Below are 22,399 nucleotides of genomic sequence, written 5' to 3' on the forward strand. Positions count from 1 at the left end.
GGGCTGATGGGCTTTGTTCTGACCCAAGTATTCTGCACAAACCATTTGTTCCAGACATGGGTTCAGTAGTATGCATCCCCTTTGAATCTTGGATTATACCAGAATAGAGAGAATGAGCAGAGGTGAGACAGAGCAAGACAAACTGCTGGAGAAGGAGGAGAAGGTTCTCAGCAAGAAGCCATATATATATATATATATATATATATATGCCAGGGCAACACAATGGTTAGCACTGCTGCCTCACAACGGTGGGGACCCGGGTTCATTTCGGCCTCAGGCCACTGCCTGCGTGGGCGTGGAGTTTGCACAGTCTCCTGTGTCTGCATGGGTTTCCTCCTGTTGCTCCAGTTTCCTCCCACAGTCCAAAGATGTGCAGGTTAGGTGGATTGGCCATGCTAAATTGCCCCTTAGTGTCAGGGGACTAGCGGTGTAAATATGTGGGGTAACAGGGATAGGGATTTTTGTCAGCGCAAGTTGAAGGGCCGAATGGCCTCCTTCTGCACTGTAGGGATTCTAGGGTAGTTAGGGCACAATTCTCCTACCTGAACCTCAACAAGAAATAATATGTGAGAGATACCTGTGCTTCACTATGGATGCCCTCACTGAAATTTGCTACCTGTTGTGTCAGAACTTCAATCTCACTGCAGAATGATAACAGTTTACTAGTGGCTTTGAAGGTGACTATGGTCATGAACTTTTGTGTGTCTGGCTTGAAGTTTGCATGCTGCAACAAGCCTGGTATAATCCCACATTATGATCCCCATGCCTGTTTTGGACCCTTCCCAATTTTGTTACCATTGACTTTTCTGCTTTAAGCATTGCCAACTTGTTACTGTGACTGTGATTGTCAGAAGCTAATAGTTTAATATCTTCGTTGCAAAAGTTCCTCAGGTGAAAGAGCTCTTGGTTAAAGGATATTCAGATGCTTCAGTAATACCTTCCCAAAGAGTGGAATTTTATACTGATGGTTCCACAATTTCCAGCACCATTCACAAATTTCTTGATAGCGAAGCAATCCATGGCAGCCTACAGCATGACCTGGACAAATGTGTCCTCCCATAGAATCCCTGTAGTGCAGTAGGAGGCCATTCAGCCCATCAAGTCTGCACTGACTCTCTGAAAGAGCACCTTACTCAGCGCCCCCCTTTTCCCCCGGCCCTATTCCCATAACCCTGCATATTTACCATAGCTAATCCATCTAACGTACTCATCTTTGGACTATGAGAGGAAACCGGAGCACCTGGAAGAAACTCATGCTGTCACGGAGAGAACATTTTAACCTGGGTCCCTGGCACTATGAGGCAGCAATGCTAACCACTGTGCCACCATGCCACCTTTGTACTCCACTCCCAAGATCTACCTGAGGGCCTCTTGCAGCAAGACGGATGCTTGACAATAATGGCTTCATTCAGTAGAGCCGCCGCCTTTGAAGGTGCGACCAGCACCAGCAGATACCAAATATATTAATGAGACCTGAAGACCAATATCTGTTGAACATCGGGCCTCTCCATTCGAGTGCATAGCATCAAGTCTAGGCCAAAAAACAGGCTGAGAGAATATCAGGACAATAACTGACATTTCTATGGCTGCATCAACATAGTCAAAATGTTCCAAGTTTTTCACAAGGTCATTTCCAAAAAAAATGACACTGGGCTACGTAAATTATATTAGGATAGATGAACAAAACATAGTCAAAGAGGTAGGTTTCATCATCTTAAAAGGAGGAGGGATCTCGGGAGGTGGGATATTTAGGGAGCAAATTCTACAGTTTGGGGCTAGGCAACTGAAGGCAAGGCTGCCAGTGATGGAGCAATTCAAGTCTGGGATGTGAGAGAGCCAATACTGGAGAAGCAGAGAGATCTCGGAGGGTTCTGGAGATGGAGGAGGTAGCAGAGCTGGAGAAGGGAGCAGCCACATAAGGATTCTAACTTAATGATGAGGATTTTAAAATCATGGTTTTCTGATCCAGGAACCAAAATAGGTCAGTGAGCACGAGGGTGATGGGTGAACAGGAATTGACACAAGTTAGGACACAGGCGGCAGAGTTTTGGATAACCTTAAATTTACGGAGCGTGAAAGGTAGGAGGCTGACCAGGAGAGCATTGGGCTAATTGAGTCTGGAGTTAACGAAGGCATCAATGAGGGTTTCAGCAGCAGAAGAACTGAGGCTGGCGCAGAGAAGCATGCATTTATAGAGATGGAAGTAAACAGTATTGGTAGTGGCGAGGATAGAATGTTGAAAACTTAACTCGGGGTCAAATAGGACACGAGATTGCAAACGGTCCAGTTCTGCTTCAGACCAGTATCTTGCATTTGTTCTCCCCCATTAATACAAAAGCAAGGATCTGTTTTGTTTATTATTGGTGATATCAAAAATTTGGCATCCTACATTAACACCCATTTTATCAGACCTTGAAATGTCCGAAACTTGTCAGGGTGCATATAGGATAATCCCAGGGTCATATTAATGATGAGATGTATTGTTACTCACATGGCTGCAAATCCATGAGGTGCATTGAATTCCTGGTTGTTGATATATTCTAGACATTTCCTGGATCTGCATTTCATACAGGAGACAATCATATTTAATTGATATTATTGACAAATGTTTTAATAACATAACTGATGAATCGATTAATGTACCAGATTCAGCTCCCAAAGTTGCTTAGTTTTCAACTTCATCCACATCATTAATGAGAAGGGTAAATGGATGTTTTTGGGTGTATCTCCTGGATGAGCAAACAACTGGCTTCGCAATAGCAGAGGCCTGGCTATAGACTTACCTATCTGTACACAATCAGTAAGTGACTTATGGAATTGAGAAAATTAAACAACTTTACCTTTAGATGGAAAAGCTGCAAAGGAAATTCAAAAGCGCAGAAGGTTATTATAAAGCTGATATCCTCACAATGCCATAGTTAAACTGCTTCATTAAAGGAAAATGCATGTCTTAGCAACAATGAAAAAATGTTCTGACTGATGACAAATATATTGTTAATAGCAGAAACAATGTGTGTAGCTTTGAACAGGGATACAGCTGCTTTACAGCTGTGTGAATACTCAAACAGCTGAATGTTTCACCCTTGTCTTTTTAAAAAATATTTCTTCCTCCAGTTTTCTCTGTGATTTTCTCCTCTTCTCAAGACAAGTTTTGGTTTCTAGATGCTGACAGCTCTACCCCCAGAGTCAGCCTAATGACTATTCCACATCTGCAATGGCAACCTAGAAAACTAGCAAAAGCTAATAAATTACTTCAAACAAAAGTCAGTTCATTCAAGAACATGCAAACTAGGAGCAGGAGTAGGCTGTTTGGCACCTTGTACCTGTGCAGCCATTTGATAAGATCCTGGCTGACTCATTGTGGCCTCAACTCTACTATCCTGTTTACTTCCTATACCCTTTGCCTCCCTTATCAATCAAAAATTTATCTAAATCAGCCTTAAAACTATTCAATGACCCAGACTCCATTGCTCTCTGGGCAAGAGAATTCCACAGACCAATACTTCTCAGAGAAAACATTTCTCCTCATCTCTGTCTTAAATGGGAAACCTCTTATTTTTAAACTGTGTCTCCTAGTTCTAGTCTCTTTCACAAGGGGAAACATTCTCTCAACATCCACCTGTCAATTCCCCCCATGATCCTATGGATGGGATTTTATGGCCTCGCTGGTTCTGAAACCGTAAAATCCCTGCCCGAGGTCAATGGATCTTTCCATGCTCCGCCCCTTGACCACTCCAATTCCCGTGGCGGGCAGGGCGGTAAAATTCTGGCATATATGTTTCAACAAGATCAGCTCTCATTCTTCTGATGGATACAGGCCCAACCTGCCCAAACCTTTTCTTATAAGATAAGCCCCTTCATTCCAGGAATCAGTCAAATGAACCATCTTTGAGCTGCTTCTAATGCAATTATATCCTTTCTCAAGTAAGGAGACTAAAACTTTATACCACTCTCACCTATGTCCTATACAATTGTAGTCAAACTTCCCTACTTCTATATTCCATTCCCCTGGCAATAAAGAACAATAGTTCACTTCCTGATTACTTGCTATATCCCGGGTTCAATTCTGACCTCAGGTGACTGTGTGGAGTTTGCATGTTTTCCCCATGTTTGCGTGGGTTTCCTCTGGGTATTCCGGTTTCCTCCGACACTCCAAAGATATGCGGGCTAGGTTGATCGGTCATGCTAAATTGCCCCTTCGTGTCAGGAGGATTAATAGGGTAAATATGTGGGGTTACGGGGATAGGGCTTGGGTGGGATTGTCGGTGCAAACTTGATGGGCCGAATGGTCGCCTTCTGCACTGTATGGATTCTATGATTCCCATTCATGAAAGCTTTGCAGCCTCTTAAGTCCACCTCACAATTTATTTCCTACTTACTTTTGTGTATTCAGCAAATTTAGCAATCAGACATTTGGTCTTTCTCCAAATCATCTACATAGATTATAATTAATTGAAACCTCAGCACTGATCCCTGTGGCACTCCACTGATTACAGCTCATCAACCTGAAAATTACCCACTTATGCATACTCTGCTTCCTGTTAGCCAGTCCTGTATCATATGTTACCCCTCCTATTTTGTATAGTGATCTTTCTTGTAACACCTTATCAGAAACCTTTGGAAATCAAAGTATACCAGACCTACAGGTTGCCCAATTGTCCACAATATTTGTTACTTCCTCAAAGAACTCTCATAAAATGGCCAGAACAAATGTAAGATATGAATAAATTAATTACCTGAGTTTTATAACCCTTGAGATGTAGGTATGCACAAAAAGATAATTTGTACTGTGGAAGAAAAGTAGATGAAACCCAAATCTGACTGCTGAAATATCTTCACCCTTCTTTCAGGAAATGTAGGATATTTATGTTAAAGATAATGCATTTTGGTCAGTTTTGATCATATGTGCAATTCATAAAAGGGATAAAACAAAGTGACATTTAGATTTTTAACAGGATTGGTCGGAGACAAAACTGGTTCATGCAGCCTTTAGTTCTCTGATTTAGTCCTAAAAGCCTCAAGTTTCATCTTCAGACTGAAAGCTTAATTCAAACTGACAACTCCCATCTTGGTGGGGGAAAAATACTGATTCTTATTGTGAAACTAATTGTTATTGTGAAATACAGACAATTGACAGGTGGGTTGATCAGGTCAATGTAGTTGACATGTATGCGAAGACGAGAAACAAAGTCCATTAGATGATATTGAGAGACTAAATTGGTTAGGATTATATACATGGGAGTTTAGAAGCGTAAGAGGTGATCTCTTAGAAACTTATAAAATTCTAACAGGATTAGACAGGGCAGATTCAGAAAGACTGTTCCCGATGGTGGGAGAGTCCAGAATTAGGGGTCATAGTTTGAGAATAAGGGGTAAACCTTTTAGGACTGAGATGAAGGGAAATTTCTTCACCCAGAGAATGGAATTCGCTACCATAGAAAGTAGTTGAGGCCAAAATGTGTGATTTCAAGACAAAATTAGATATAGCTTTTGAAGCTAAAGGGATTCTGGAATATAGGGGTAAGGTGGGATCAGGGTATTGAATTTGATGATCAGCCATGATCATAATAAATAGCGGAGCAGGCCCAAAGGGCTGAATGGCCTACTCCTGCTTCTATTTCTATATATGTTTCTGTGTATGTTGAGTACCTGTATTCAACAATAGACTTGCCCAATACTTTCTACACCTGATAGTCACCTATACCAGAGTTCACTTGAAACAATCCAGCACTTGAATAGAAGCATAGGGAACTCAAGTGCACCTATTCAACCCCTTGTGCCTGCTCAATTAGACCATGGCTAATCTGCACATAAACCTTTCCCCACCTTTGCTCTATATCTCTTGTCTAACAAAAATCTAACTCATTCTTGAAGTCTTCAATCGGCACAGAATTCACAAGTTTTTGAGGGAGAGTTCCACATTGTCCTTTGTGAGAAAAAATACTTACTGATTTTCTTCTGAATGGCCTAACAGCAATCTTAACATTGTGATCCATTGTTCTCAAGTCCTGCACCAGTGGAAATACTTCCTACTTTATCAACCTGTGTCCATACAGTCAACATCAAAATACTCTATATTTTCATTGTGCATTCTTCGACTTTATTCAATGGCTATGAAGGATTTTAACTGTTAACTATCCTGACAACTGCAACCTCCCTCACATTGCCAACTAATACCCCAGTTCCCACTCCACTACACCAGCTCCCATTGAAGATTAAGTTCAAGAAGAGTAGATCAAGAGCAAAAGATGCATTGACCATTCCTGTTTTCTACCCACAGGCACTTCATACTCTCAAGTTGCAGGCTAGAATGGATCTGCCTTGTCCTCTCCAAAAAACAGTGCACCAGAAGGGTTTTTTTTCAAAAGAATGCAGTGAAGGAACTGTAAAGAGAATGCAAACTTTGCTCAGAATGTCAGCTATCCTACCAATCATCATTCACAACACTCTTCAACTTCTAAAGATCAGGGGTGGGATTCTCCCAAAAAAATTTCTAAGTGTCGAATTCATGTAAAAACTGGAGTAAATCACTCTGTTTTTTTTTCAGCGGGTGTTGCAAAATGAATCGCCCACATTCTGTGCAATGCAGAGTGCACGGACGTGAATCATGCTGAAAAGCTGGGGGCGGGGCCTATTCCCGCTGAAGAGGCTAGCAGCACAGCGCTGAGTGGGCCACTGCACTGATCTGTCAGCAATCTGTCAGTGCCGAGATCGGTGCATGCGCAGTGGCCCCGCACTGCTGGCTTCCTGATTGCTGGCTTGCCCTGCGATCCCACATCACCGCCCTACTGACCCCCCAACGGCCTGATTGCTGCCCCCCCCCCCCCAAAAATGTCCGGGTCTGCACCTCCTCCCCCCACCGACAGTCCCGACAACCTCCCCACCTCAGCCCGATGGGCAGCTCCAATTGCTGGCCTTCCTCCCTCCGCCACTGATCCTGACTACACACACCGATCGCCCCCTGGGGCCCCAATCCCCATCAAGCCCTGCCCCCATTAGGCCCCACCCCCTTGACATTGCCCCATGCCCGATGGCCTGGGGGCCCAGGCTGGCACTGCCAAGATGACAATACGCAGGGGGCACCCCCTCCGGCGTCCGACCCTCTGGGGGGGACCTCGATTGCTCCCCCCTTCACTCCAGCAGGGTTGGACCGCCAGCTCCCCACAAGTGGGGAACTATAGTAAACCCTGCTGGAGTGAACCATTCCTGCCGGGGGGAGAGGTTAGCGGGCCAGGAGATTTCAATCCTGGGCCCACTAATAGGATTTAAATTATATTCAAATTACCTGCTGCTTATATTAGGCAGCTCTGTGCTGATTTCTGGCGCAGAGCTGATGGCGCCGGAAATCTGGACATCATACACGAATCGGCCTCCGCTAGAGTCTCCCGGCCTGCTGCGCTAAAAAAGCGGCACAGCGGGCTGGGAGAATCGCCCCCCCCAGCTTTGTTCCAGACAGCGATCAAGGCATGCAGTATTTCAATGAGGACTGAGTATTATTTCATTAAAGAGGTGACAGATGCAATCACAGAGTAGGGGCTGGACTTTTATCCGCATCAGGGCTGAAATTGGAAGCAGGCGGGCACTAATAATGACAGCACTGACTGGCATGCCAGTTCCCCACCTCCATCTCAGCCCCAGATCTATTTGCAGATGGAGGATAGAGGAATGCAGTGCACAGGGCTATTTACCTGCCACATCAGATAGCCAACAAGGTTTATAGAGAGCCTCCTTTTTATTCATTCAAGGGATGCGGGCTTCGCTGGCTAGGCCAATATTTATTGCCCATCCCTAATTCCCCTGAGAAGGTGATGGTGAGTTGCCTTCTGGAACCACTGTGGTCCATCTAATGTAGGTACACCCACTGTGCTGTTAGGGATGGTGTTCTGGAGTTAGGATGGTGACTTTCCTGAAGGGGAACTTCCAGGTGGTAGTGTTCCCATGCCCTTGTCTTTCTAGATGGTAGTGGTCATGGGATTGGAAGGTATTGTGTAAGGAGCCTTGGTGATTTCCTGCAGTGCATCCTATAGATGGTACACACGGCTGCCACTATTTGTCAGTGGTGGAGGGCGTGAATGTTTATGGCTGGGGTTCCAATCACATGAGCTGCTTTGGCCTGGATGATGTCAAGCTTCTTGAGTGTTGTTGGAGCTGCACTCATCCAGGTAAGGGGAGGCTCTTCCATTACACTCCTAATTAGTTCCTTGTAGGTGGTGGACAGGCTTTGGGGAGTCAGGAGGTGAGATGGTCAGTACAGGATTCCCAGCCTCTGACCTGCTGTTGTAGCCACAGTATTTATATGGCTGGTCCAGTTCAGTTTCTGGTCAATGGTATCCCCCAGGATGATGTTAGTGCTGGAATTCAGTGATGGTAATGCCATTGAATGTCAAGAGGTGATGGTTAGATTGGCTTTTATTGGAGATGGTCATTGCCTGGCATGAGGTGGCACGGTGGCACAATGGTTAGCACTGTTGCCTCACGGCGCCAGGGATCCGGGTTCGATTCACGGCTTGGGTCACTGTCTGTGCAGAGCTTGCACGTTCTCCCGGTGTCTGCATGGGTTTCCTCCGGGTGCTCGGTTTCCGCCCATAATCCGAAAAATGTGCTGGTTAGGTGGATTGGCCATGCTAAATCTTCTGTCAGTGTACCCGAACAGGTGCCAGAGTGTGGCGGCTCGGGGATTTTCACAGTAACTTCATTGCAGTGTTTAATGTAAGCCTACTTATGACTAATAAATAAACTTTTTACTTTACTTGTGTGATGTGAATGTTACTATCGAGGCCAATTACAGGAGGCAGATGAGAATTTTTCGGTCGGCCTTCAGGTCATTTCTAGCAAGTGTAAATGAGCCGTGAAACAAGATCGACTGATTGTCTTAAATTGGAGATTCTGTGATTAGGCAGCACTCGCTGAACCATCCTGCATGCACTAATACCCTGACAACCAATATATACATTCACACACACGGACCCGTTTTCTGCAAGCTAAAAAAATATATTCAAACCTTGCACCTTATTTGAATTACCCAGGAGCATGGGGAGCCTATAGTTCCCCATTGCTTTCTCCATGGCTCCAATGCTTCGACCAATCAGCACCCTTTTCTGCTGTAGTATAAATTGTTATGATCATTTGAGATTTGGCATTCTTGCATTTGTCCTGATGAGTGCAAAATGAAAAGCCTCAGCAGCATGTCTCACTTTTCAGCAATATTTGAGTCTTGTACTTGCAGGTGACTGCTCTATATATTTGCCTATAAAATGTATTTTTGTATGCTAATATTCTGATTTTTCTTTGGGCGACAGTACTCATCCTTCACAAACAAATATCAAAAATTCAGGCAAGCTTGGTGCAGAACTTTCTGACCATTACTTTTTGATTGGTCACAACATCATGTACAATGAATGCTGAATTTCTGATAATAGTGACAGTGAAGTCAGAAAATTGCCCCAATGCTATCTGTCTGATTTCTCATATTAATTCCAGCTTTCGATTTGTGTATCATTGCATTTGTGCCCTTCCTTATGGTGAGCATTTTCTATGGATCAATCTTATCATTCCTCCTTATGATCTTGGAAACTTTAATTAGATCAGCTTGATGGGTACTCTTTTCTGAAGGAAATAAATCCAACTTCCTTCGCTTTTCTCTTCCTTTTCCTAAATCTAGTTGTCATGCCCTTTTGTTTCATGTTCCTCAGCTTTGGGCTTCAACATTACTGTTGAAGACTGTTGCGATTGATGGGCTATTTGCCAAACACATGTTGATTACTCAGTGCAGAAAATTGTCACATGAGTTCAGACCTTTTTCCTCATGAGAATTACTTAATCTGTTTGTGTAGCCATGATGGTCTTAAATAAACTGCACTGTGGGATTAACATTTATCCATTAGACTCGTGTCTCAAAAGTTTGTGACTTATTGAATTACCTTAAAAGGGTAATTGTGAATCAAAATATCTGAATCTTTCTGAGTTTAATCCTCTGTTGGACAGTAATAAAGTGAGTTAAATGACAGTCTTAAAATATCTATTCAAAACATGAAAAGTTAGTACCATTATGTCGCTGTTAAGTTTTCCTTTGTGTAATAGCCTATTCTAGGCTCTTTAAAGAGTGCAACCCTGATGGAATTTATTATTGAACTGCATGCCTTACAGTGAAATAACTTCTGAAGCCTATTATGGGCATCTGACATTTAAAGTCACACCCACTTTTTGATGGGAAGGAAAAATTCCATTGTGCCTCTGTGGAGCTCCGTGAACAAAGGTGTTCAAACAAACAAAATCTATGTCTGGAATGTAGCTGAGTAACTCGTGCAATTACTCATTAATCTAACAAGTTGACACCCCTGCAATGTTTTCAGGTACACATTTAACATATTGGTACCAGTGGAAAGAAAGACTTACATTTATATAGCGTCTTTCACAACTTGTGCATGCCAAATCATTTTGCAAAGTATTTTTGAAGTGTCATAATTTTTACAATATAGGAAATGCAGCAGCCAATCTGCACATAGCAAGGTTCCACAAAAAAACATTGAAACAGTCAGTAAATAATCTGTTTATTCTTTGGTCGGTTAATGAATTAATAATGGCCAGGACACTAGGGAGAACTCCCATGTTCATCTTCAAAAAAGCTGCATGAGGAAAGATGGGACCTTTTATCTGAAAGATAGCACCCCCTCAGTTCTGCACTGGAAAATCAGCCTAGATTACATGTTCGAGTCTTTGGAGTAGGACTTGAATCAACAATAATAAAGTCAAAGGCAAGTATGCTGTAAATATGTGGGGTTACAGGAATAAAGTCTGGGTGGGATTGTGGTTGGTGCAGACTCGATGGGCCGAATGGCCTCCTTCTGCACTGTAGGGATTCTATCGTTCTATGAAGCTGACAATATAGGAAGATTCACACTTAAGTTAATTATTCCAAAGTTTTATTTCACAGCCACCTTCACCTTGGTGGTTCTGGAAAAAAAGGCCCTTCCAATCACAACCCAAAGACCTGATGTTTATCCTATCTGCCAGAATCAGAGAAACCCTGTCCAGTTCCAGACATGTCAGTAAAAAAGCTGATGGGATTGTATGAGAGAGCGACTTGACACTGCATTGAAAGGAGCCTCTCATCTGCAGTCAGCAGTCTAGTGAATCCTTTTTTCTATCTGGTTTGCCAGGAGAATTTCCAACTGCCAGATTACTTCCTACCCATTTTCTTTTTGCCTTTTTGTCTTCAGTAAAATTTTTCTGCTTATTATGATGGATAGAATTGCTACTTTATTTTAGATGAAGGTATACTTAAAAAGGGAAAGAGCAGGAACAGAAACAGACTCAGTAGCCTCTGCTAGCATCAGCTGCTGAACCGATCAAAACAGCACAGACTGACAGTCCACTAATTTCTGATGTGTCTGAGGAGCAGTGCAGGACAAGGTTGCAGTTCTCCAGGCTGGTGTTGCAAATCTCTGCAAACTTTGCCTCCTGGGCTCGGGGATCATGTGTACCCTGTCACCACAGCCCACAGGGCATATCAAGAAATGAGTTGAGGAAAGCACCAGGTCAGGCAATCTTGGGAGGTGGAATAGATGATCTTAGTCATGGTAATAATATATGCTTAGGAGCTCATATTGATATCAAAAATGACCCCCCAGGTTGCAAGCAGTTTGATTCAGCCTCAGACAGTTGCCAGAGAGATGTAAGTTATTAAGCCTGTAAGAAAGCATACCAAACAGTAGACTTTATTTCTAGAGAGATAGGACTGAAACATAGAGAATTTATGCTAAACTTGTGTCAAACCTTGGTTACACCCCCCACTTGCAGTGGTATGTACAATTCTGGTTGCCTTATTATAAAAAAAGGATACAGTGGCAATGGAGATCTGGAATGAAAAATCATTCCTATCTGAAAGAATAAACAGGCTATTCTCTTGTCTCTTGAAAAGTGAAGTTTGAGGGATAACCTAATGGAGGTCTTCAAAATTATGACGAGTTTTGATAAAGTAGGTATAGAGCTTTTCCACTTGTGAAGAAGAGAAAAACTAAATACATCACTATAAGTTAGTCACCAAAAAATCAAGTAGGGAATTCAGAACAACCTTCTTTACCCAGAGGTTAGTGAGAATATGGAACTCATTGCCAGAGAGGAGGCTAGCAAAGCACATGAGGCACAAGGGAGGAGACATTTATGTTGATAGCATTAGATCAGAAAACATGGCAGGAGACGCAAGCATGGACTGACTGAGTCAAATTGGACTGCTTGATTGGCACCCCAATGACAAACATTCAAATGATCACAACAATTATATTACAGGAGAAAAGGATGGTTGTTATTGTATTAGTGCATTCAGTATTGTTCAGCGATGCTGCCAAATCACAGAATCTCCAATTTAAGATAATCAGTTGATCTTGTAACATGGCTCATTTACACTTGCTAGAAATGACCTGAAGGTTAACTAGAAAATTCTGGCCGACATCCTTTAATTAACCTCAATAAGTAACATCGGCTAAACCCCCCATTATCAACACCCTGGGGGTTACCATTGACCAGAAACTGAATTAGACCAGCCATATAAATACTGTGGCTACAAGAGCAGGTCAGAGGCTAGGAATCCTGTGGTGAGTACTCACCTTCTGATTCCCCAGATTCTGCCCACTATCTACAAGACACTAGTTGGGAGTGTGATGCAATTATGCCTGGACAAATGTAGTTCCAACAACACACAAGAAACTGGACACCATCCAGGACAGAGCAGCCCGCTTGATTGGCAATTCATCAACAAACTTTCACTCCTTCCACACTGATGCACAGTGGCATAAGTGTATACCATTGACAAGATGCACTGCAGGAACACACCAAAGCTCCTTAGACAACACCATCCAAACCCACAATCACTATCATTTAGAAGGACAAGGACAGCAGACACATGGGAACATCATCACCTGGAGGTTCCCCTCCAAGCAATTCATCATCGTGCCTTGGAAATATATCACCAATCTTTCACTGTCGCTGGGTCAAAACCATGGAACTCCCTCCCTAACAGCAGTATGAGTGCAAGTACACCATGTGGACTGCAGCAATTCAAGAAGGTAGTTCACTACCACCTTCTCAATGTCAAGTATGGATGGGCAATAAATGCTGGCCTAGCCAGCAACGCCCATATTCCATGAATGAATAAAAAAATACAAATTTCATCAAGCGTCTGGCCTTGTGACTTGTCTATCTTCAAAGAATATGAAAATGTAATTAAGTGATTTTTCTCCTGAGTTGAGAAGGAAGGTTCACACCTCTGGGTTTGTTAGTATTTGAGGAATAAACACTCTGGTCCTAACCTTCTGATGTTGCTACTTTTCCTTCCCGCTATCGGCCTTTGTCAAGTTCCGGGAAAATTCCTCCCTTCCGTTTGTGCAGGAGCTTGGCCATTGGCAGGCTGCATAGAAACAGTAGAAAGCAAAGTAGGGGAGCCAGTTGGAGCATTCGCTTTCCAGCCAGGCAGGTTGGGTTAAGATTACCCCCATTGATTTGCTACAAGTGATGTAGCATGAAAATTTGACGCAAGCACACACTTGACTGTAACCCTCATGACAATACTGACCTATCAACTAACTTATTTACCTCGATTCTTATTCATTTTAATGCAATATTATACTTATTGAAATTTTCCCAAATTTCATGGTACCAGTATGCATATTAAGCCAGCAATCGTCATACTAAGTCCGCAAATCAAAATGTACTTCGATATTCCACTTTTGTTCAGAATTTGTAACCGTTTATGTTAAAACTGTTATTTTGGTTTGTGGCATTCTGTGAGAGCTGTGAGGAGCAGACCCTTATTCATCACCTCTTTGTGAGTTGTTAATTGACCTGCACAAGATCAATATGATCCTTAGTTATTTTCAAGCTTTTGGCCAGCTGCCTTAATGTCATCTTATGTGGAGTTACATTTTGCTCTATAATGCTCCTGTGAAACACCTTGGGACATTTTATTAGGTTAAAGGTGCTATATAAATACAATTTTTTTTCCATTTGCAATCACGTCATGTGAATGTGACACAGTGATGGGCAATAATGATTCTTGCAATCAGTTTGTTAAAATATTTCCTCACTCTTCGCACATCTGGGACTTTGGTGAAGATCAGGAGCAGCGGTCTATCACCTTAACCAAAGAGATTTAAAGATAGACCAGAGGTGTGAGAAGGAAGTGGGGTAAATTAGAGGCAATTTTTCAAAATTCATTTTACAGGATACAGCCATCGCTGGCAAAGCCAATATTTGTTGCCCATCCTTAATTGCTCTTGAACTGAATGGCTTACTAGGTCATTTCAGAGGGTAATTAACAGTCAGCCACATTTCTGTGGGTGGGTCTGGAGTCAGATGTAGGTCAGACCAGGTGATGACAGCAGTAAAGTCCTCAGTGGCTCCAATATTGGAGCTTGATCCTCATCTCCTTTTCATCAAGCCAACAGACCATGCAAAGCAATAGGTAACTCACAAGTAAAGTGCAGTGGAAAATCGACTGCTGCTGGCATCAGAGTGACCCTTGGGTACACAAAGAGGAGGTAACTGGGAAGGGTGGCATTTGGGTCTGGAGGATTCAGTGGCTCTGGTGGGGAGCAAACAGCATTAGTGACTTTGGAGGAATATAGATGTGAATAGGGAAAGGAAGCAGTGGCATTTGGAGAAGGGGATTAGTGTTCATCAGTGTTTATGTTCTATAAACATGGGATCCTGGGGAGTAATGCTGCTCTTCTCAGCTCCATGTTCAGGTTTGTACATTTTTTAAAAATTACCTTCGTGTTTGCAGCCTGAGGACTGGTTTTACTGAGTGCAGCTGGCTTCCTCTGGATAAATTAATCTTTTGTAGTGGAGTTCTTAAACAGGCATAAGATCCCTTATTTGCATTTTTTTTGTAGCTTTTGGTACTTTATTCCCAATCAAAATTCCAATTCAAAACAGATCCAAGCTGACAAGGCAGGCCATACCTTCCATATTGGGTCGATCAAACAAGATCCAAGCTGACAGGATGAGGCATTACACCCCCTCCCGGGCTTGATCTGAGTTTCATCTTAGCCAAAAGGCCCAGATGGCTTTTAAAGAATTGCTTCAGGTGAAGCCTCAGCATAACATCATTGGCCAAGACCAGATGCAAGATCAACAATTACACTTAATCTTAGCTAAAAGGCCGAGAACAAATGCCTGTGTGAGGCATGGACACTGAGTGCTAATTTTCTGGCTTTTATTCATATGGTATTGACGCATTTCTTTGTATGCTTGTGATGAACCTATAGTTTCTGCACATCACAGGAGACAAAACTGAATTGAAACAATGGGTGTTTCATAGCCACTATTCTGGGCCACTGTTTCTTACTGTGTAAGGGTCTGACTCCAGACCCACCCACAGAAATATCGCTGACTCTTAAATGCCCTCTGAAATAGCTAGTGAGCCACTAAGCTCTAGGTTCACAGTGTTGGTCCCTGGTTGTCCTTCTTTGGCACTGATGTCACCATTTTGTTTCCCTTCCCTCCGAAGAAAAAGAATGTCATAGGCCAATGAATGTGTTGGAAACTTGCCCCATATGAACTCATGCATGTCACAATGATGAGAGATGAAGGTATCTTGTCCCTTTAAAGGAAGTTTCCTTGAAAACTTAATGAAGCCCTTACGAGAGGCAAAGTGAGTTGTGTGATGATTTTGAGTAAAGAAGCTACTAGACTGTCAGAGAAACTATTATTTTAGGAATGAGTGTCCATGATACCCAATTACAATTTAAGTCATAATCTAATTACAGAAACACTAATTGCATAATTAAGAGATCGACAACTCACAGGTGCTCCTGCCAATCAAGAGAAAGCCCCTTTGAAATGGCAACAGCCAGACTGTCGGCATTCATGGGGCAATAAGTCTATCAATTCCACTTTGAACCTACCAAACCCCCGGTAATGTTGGTTTAACTTACTGGAAATCCGCTCAAGCAATTCCTGTTGTACATAATGTTCAAGTGTCAGTCCATTCCAAAAAAAGAGAAAGTCCACTTCAGGACTTTGGGCATTCACATTCCTTTCTTTTTCAGTTCACAGTTACAGGATTTGCTAAGGAACTTTTTGTGCGTATGTATTTCAGTATAGTCCGATTACACACTACTGAAATGTGGGACAAATTCTGTTTGCAACAATGATTCTTCATTCTACTTGGGACATTCCTGTAAAGCGTCCCAATAAAGTTCATTTTTCCTTCTGTGAGGAAGATATTAAACGAGCTCGTCTGTCTACCAAAATCAGGTTGGTACTTTGATGTGTTTTATCTGTACCAAACAGTTTCATGCCTTTAAACAACTGTAAAATTCAGAACAATCTTTTTCACTTCAATTAAACTGCCGCAGATTGTGAATATGTTTTCAGATTCTTAATAAAATTTATGTGATAAACACGGGCCTTCCGAGTTTACTTAACTGAAAAGTACATGTGCTAGCATGTTTAGCTTTGTACTTAAAAGAACTTTAGTATATCAAATAGTGAAATGCAAAGTCTCACCTGTGAGCACCTTAATCTTGGCTGTGAAACAAAACTTTTTCCATCCAGTATATGTGTAATTCACGACAGAATCCATACTGTAGAAAACGAAGTGAGATGAAATTGTGATGAGCGAAGTATTAACAAAAAAGACATTAAGAAATTTGCTTATAAATCTCCTTTATTCCAATAAAGCCTTAATCCATGAAATATCACCTTCACTACATTAGCAGAGAGGGTAATTGTCATAAGTTTTGGAGTTGTATCAAATGATATTGTTAGCATTCCATGAATGTGGCATATATCATGTACACTAAAACTGAACTAAGGCAAGAAAACCATAGTTGCTTTTAGTTTTGCATGTATTTTCTCTTGTACTTATTTTAATTATTGTTCCTGTGCTTTGCCTGAGCTGTTACATTAGCCATTTTTCTGTTACACTTCCTAACTCTTGGCCCATGTGGCAATGCTGGTTAAGTGACATTTCCTGTCTGTTTCTACTAAAAGAGCTAGGTTAGCAGTATGATCCACATTGGGATTTAGAGGATATCAGGGTTTAAAAACTACCCCTAATGTTTGAAACTTTTCCAATATATTTTATATTCAGTGGTACACTATGCCTTTTAGTACTTTAAATGTCAATACCTGACCAGCTTTATTTCATCCTCCAATGTTGCAAAATATTACTTCTCTTTCTCTAATGATGGTTCAGTTGTTGGAATACAGTTCCATTGGTACCGGTCACTGTTTGTTACCTACTGCAGCTGATTGTTTTAATATGTGTGTGGCTGTGGGTGTCAGTAAACTATTTGACCATGAAGGGCATCAAAACCAGTCACCTGATCTTCATGAACACATACTTTCCAGCAGGGGTCACTGATTAGTAATCGGAATCCAATCAACAATAACAGCACACATTTGTAAAACACCTTTACCAAAGTAAGACATCCAAAGCTTCACAGCTTATCAAACAAATTCCAACATCAAGTCATATAAGGAGATATTAGGACAGATAACTGAAAGATTGTTTATTAAAAAAAAGCAGAATCTCAAGGTGATAATCTTGGGATTGCCACCTGAGCCATGTATTAATTCGTGTAGGATTAGGCAGATTTGGAAGAATTCATAGTTTAAAGACTAGTGTGGGAAAGAGGGATTTTCATTTTGTGGAACACTGACAACAGCCCTGGGAGTAGTCCAGCTGAATTCGAGTAGGACATTAGTCAAGCCGGAAAGGATAAATAGGGTTTTTGATAGGATTGCCAACTCTGGTTGAATATATTCCGGGAGACATGGCAGAAGTGATGTCATGGAAAGCTAGCAGCATGGCGAGAGCAGGTCTGGGAATCCCAGGGGATTGTCTCTGAATGAAATATCTCCTTACCTAATGAAGTAACACAAGAAATGCACATAATTCTGATGATAAGCCCTTCCTTAATTTTGGGCTGTTCTAGGAGGATCCCAGAAACTCCCAGGTCCAGCTGCCCCTCGATCATTTAAAAGCCCTGGAGAGATGTTGTAACCAATCAGAGCTGCAATGCCACAATGTTGCACTTTCGGAAGTGAAACGACTGCAATCAGTGGCCAGTTACAGTGTCTAATTTTTCGGCCAGCACTCAGGACACAGTTGCAAGCCCCCCACATGCTCACCCGCAGTGTCAGCTACTGCATTACAGATGGTGGAGAACAAACAGCTGAAGGAAAAGAAATCCTTGACTTGGCAAGTCTGACTTGCCACCCTCTTCTTTGATTTGATTTATTATTGTCAAATGTGTAAGTATACAATGAAAAGTATTGTTTCTTGCGCGCCATACCGTCAAAGCATACCATTCGCAGAGAAGGAAAGGAGAGGGTGTAGAATGTAGTGTTACAGTCATAGAGAGCAGAGTTTTAAAAGCAGAGAACGAAATTGAAAGATAGAATTAGAAGGTATGCTAGGGACAGCTCTCAAGAAGTTGCCACGCAATGGCGCCAACTTGAATTCCATATTTTGCCACTGATGTTGCGGCTTAAAATCTCCCACAAGGCTGTCTTTGTCCAGGGGGAGATTTATGTCAATGCCAGGAGATTCCCACCCATTTAGGGACGGTTGACAATCTGAGCTGTCAACAAAATTTTAACCTTGGAAAGCAGTAAAAGAATAAATTAAACTGTCTGTAAAGCGATGTACACTGCACCCAAAACAAAACCGGGGAACTGGAGGCAATAATCTGTAGCATGGATTCAGATGTAGCAGGTGTAACCAAAACATAATCTGCTCTCTGCCCAAATAAGGAGCTTCGCCACCATCTTCTCCACAACGGCTGGTATTATACCAGTGGCGAGGATGCCTATGCTGCAAGGCAAAGCCACCAGCTAAACCCTGTTAGGTTTGTTGGCAGGCTGGTGGTGGGGTGGCCTTTTCTTTGTAAAAGCAAATAGCCGATATGTTTTTACACACATTGTGTTTAAGGCAATGACAATGTTTTCATGAAAAATAGTATTTTTTCCTTTCAGGTGAAGAAGAAACTTTTTAAAGGCAATGAGTTGGGAGAGAGGGTTGAGTGTAGGCTCTGGGCAAGCTTAACACAAGTTTCATTGTCAAAGGTCAAAACAAATGGGTGAGTTGGTGTTGAGTGAGATAAAAGTTTAAAAATTCTGAAACCCAGCCTTAACGTGCCTTTTTCCAGGTTCAGAGAGGTAGCACAGGAGGCGCAGACAACCAACCCACTCTCGGGAAGCAGGTTGGCTACTTACAGTGCTCATATATTATACGGCTGGTTGTCTCACATATAGCCTTTCTTACAGGTTTAACTCTGACAACGTTTTCAAGAGTCAGGAAACCCGGCTGCTTAAGTTAGGTGAGCACAGCTTTGGAGAAAAGGCACAGCTTGTGGGTCAGAAGGGATGGGTGTGCTTCCACCCAGCCCACCATGATACATTCTTCTCTGCCATTGTACCCTCCTCCAGCCATCAGATCACCACCCCCATCCAAATCCTTGGAGTCAAAAATTGGATCTTCCCCTGTGACCTGAACCTGTCCCTCCCTCCCAGGATGGGTCAGATATTTTGGGGAATATTTTCAACTTATTTATCGCTGCTGTCTCACTTATGTAGCAGAAATAATCTATCAATATCTACCCGAACACACTTCATTATCGACAAGAATCTTTCTGCACTCTTTAACTTGCATTTTTCTTCAAATTTAATTGAATCTGCCTTCCCATCTCACAAGAGAAAGTTTTATAAAATGCAAACAAAGTGCAAGAAACATTCCACAGGTCACTTAGTAGAATAACTCTCAGAGTCGGCTGTGAAGGAACCGTGCTTTTATCACACAGAATGAAAATAAATAATAACCACAAGCCTGTGGTGAACACAAAAGGTCCCAACTGAGACTAAAAGGTTAATGGACCCTCTCAGGGTCTTGCTTTATACATGACTAGGTATATGAGCTCCACCTTGTTGGCTAATTACCAATCCCCAGGGAGCTCATAGTCAATGAGCCCAACTGGGAGTTCAATTAATGATTCCCCAAGCAGATCATGGGCGTTATCACACTTAAATAGTTAACATTTCAAATGTGGACCTTCATCAGACTATTGGAAACTGGCTCACCATAGGTTTGCAGCCACTATCCTTCCCTTCCCAGTTCTGAATGAGTTGTCTGGTAACCAGACTGATAGTTAATAAGAAGCAGTCTGTACTATTGTAAATAAAATCAATTTCTTTTAAAACAACTATCACATCAGACTATTGCTATCTGCCTCCTGTGCTATCTCTCTAAACCTCGAAGATAGCAAGTTAGTGTCGGATTTTTAAAACTTTTATTTGACCGAATCCTGATTCGCCATCCATTTTTAAGCTTTAAAATATACTCCCATGGTCATATTAAGCATACAGTTGCGTTTTTGACTTGTAGAAAGATATACAGAGAAACATACAGAGAAGATAAAACATAAGAACATAAGAACTAGGAGCAGGAGTAGGCCATCTGGTCCCTCGAGCCTGCTCCGCCATTCAATGAGATCATGGCTGATCTTTTTGTGGACTCAGATCCACTTACCCATCCGCTCACCATAACCCTTAATTCCTTTACTGTTCAAAAATTTATCTATCCTTGCCTTAAAAACATTCAATAGGAGCAGGAGGAGGCCATTTGGTCCTTCGAACCTGCCGCGCCACTCATTACGATCATGGCTGATCGTCCAACTCAATAGCCTAATCCTGCTTTTTCCCCATAAAATTTGATCCCGTTCGCTCCAAGTGCTATATCTAGCCACCTCTTGAATACATTCAATGTTTTGGCACCAACTACTTCCTGTGGTAATGAATTCTACAGGTTCACTACTCTTTGGGTAAAGAAATATCTCCTCACCTCTGTCCTAAATGGTCTACCTGAATCCTCAGACTCTGACACCTGGTTCTGGACTCCCCCACCATTGGGAACATCCATAAGACCATAAGACATAGGAGCGGAAGTAAGGCCATTCGGCCCATCGAGTCCACTCCACCATTCAATCATGGTTGATTTCAACTCCATTTACCCGCTCTCTCCCCATAGCCCTTAATTCCTCGAGAAATCAAGAATTTATCAATTTCTGTCTTGAAGACGCTCAACGTCTCGGCCTCCACAGCCCTCTGTGGCAATGAATTCCACAGACCCACCACTCTCTGGCTGAAGAAATTTCTCCTCATCTCTGTTCTAAAGTGACTCCCTTTTATTCTAAGGCTGTGCCCCCGCGTCCTAGTCTCCCCTGTTAATGGAAACAACTTCCCTACGTCCATCCTATCTGAGCCGTTCATTATCTTGTAAGTTTCTATCAGATCTCCCCTCAACCTCCTAAACTCCAATGAATATAATCCCACGATCCTCAGACGTTCATCGTATGTCAGGCCTACCATTCCTGGGATCATCCGTGTGAATCTCCGCTGGACCCGCTCCAGTGCCAGTATGTCCTTCCTGAGGTGTGGGGCCCAAAATTGCTCACAGTACTCCAAATGGGGCCTAACCAGTGCTTTATAAAGCCTCAGAAGTACATCTCTGCTTTTGTATTCCAAGCCTCTTGAGATAAATGACAACATTACATTTGCTTTCTTAATTACGGACTCAACCTGCAAGTTTACCTTTAGAGAATCCTGGACTAGGACTCCCAAGTCCCTTTGCACTTTAGCATTATGAATTTTGTCACCGTTTAGAAAATAGTCCATGCCTCTATTCTTTTTTCCAAAGTGTACGACCTCGCACTTGCCCACGTTGAATTTCATCAGCCACTTCTTGGACCACTCTCCTAAACTGTCTAAATCTTTCTGCAGCCTCCCCACCTCCTCAGTACTACCTGCCCCTCCACCTATCTTTGTATCATCGGCAAACTTGGCCAGAATGCCCCCAGTCCCGTCATCTAGATCGTTAATATATAAAGAGAACAGCTGTGGCCCCAACACTGAACCCTGCGGGACACCACTTGTCACCGGTTGCCATTCTGAGAAAGAACCTTTTATCCCAACTCTCTGCCTTCTGTCTGACAGCCAATCGTCAATCCATGTTAGTACCTTGCCTCGAATACCATGGGCCCTTATTTTACTCAGCAGTCTCCCGTGAGGCACCTTGTCAAAGGCCTTTTGGAAGTCAAGATAGATAACATCCATTGGCTCTCCTTGGTCTAACCTATTTGTTATCTCTTCAAAGAACTCTAACAGGTTTGTCAGGCACGACCTCCCCTTACTAAATCCATGCTGACTTGTCCTAATCCGACCCTGCACTTCCAAGAATTTAGAAATCTCATCCTTAACGATGGATTCTAGAATTTTGCCAACAACTGAGGTTAGGCTAATTGGCCTATAATTTTCCATCTTTTTTCTTGTTCCCTTCTTGAACAGTGGGGTTACAACAGCGATTTTCCAATCCTCTGGGACTTTCCCTGACTCCAGTGAC

General features: G+C 42.4%; 1 protein-coding gene across 3 annotated transcripts in view; it reads left to right on the forward strand.

The window, feature by feature from the left end:
• The window catches only part of pde4ba (phosphodiesterase 4B, cAMP-specific a), a 671,909-nt gene that overhangs the window by 455,571 nt on the left and 193,939 nt on the right, over positions 1-22,399 (forward strand). Inside the window, exon 1 of one of the 3 annotated variants that reach the window (XM_078218432.1) lies at positions 16,077-16,254. The exons of the other annotated variants lie outside the window; for them this stretch is intronic. Coding sequence (XP_078074558.1) covers positions 16,148-16,254 — 107 coding nt within the window. The 5' untranslated portion in view covers positions 16,077-16,147. Of the gene's footprint in view, positions 1-16,076; positions 16,255-22,399 lie in introns of those variants that run through there. 3 annotated transcript variants of the gene reach the window in all.

The sequence above is a fragment of the Mustelus asterias genome, chromosome 8 (genome assembly GCF_964213995.1).
Source record: "Mustelus asterias chromosome 8, sMusAst1.hap1.1, whole genome shotgun sequence".
NCBI classification, from domain to species: Eukaryota; Metazoa; Chordata; class Chondrichthyes; order Carcharhiniformes; family Triakidae; genus Mustelus; species Mustelus asterias.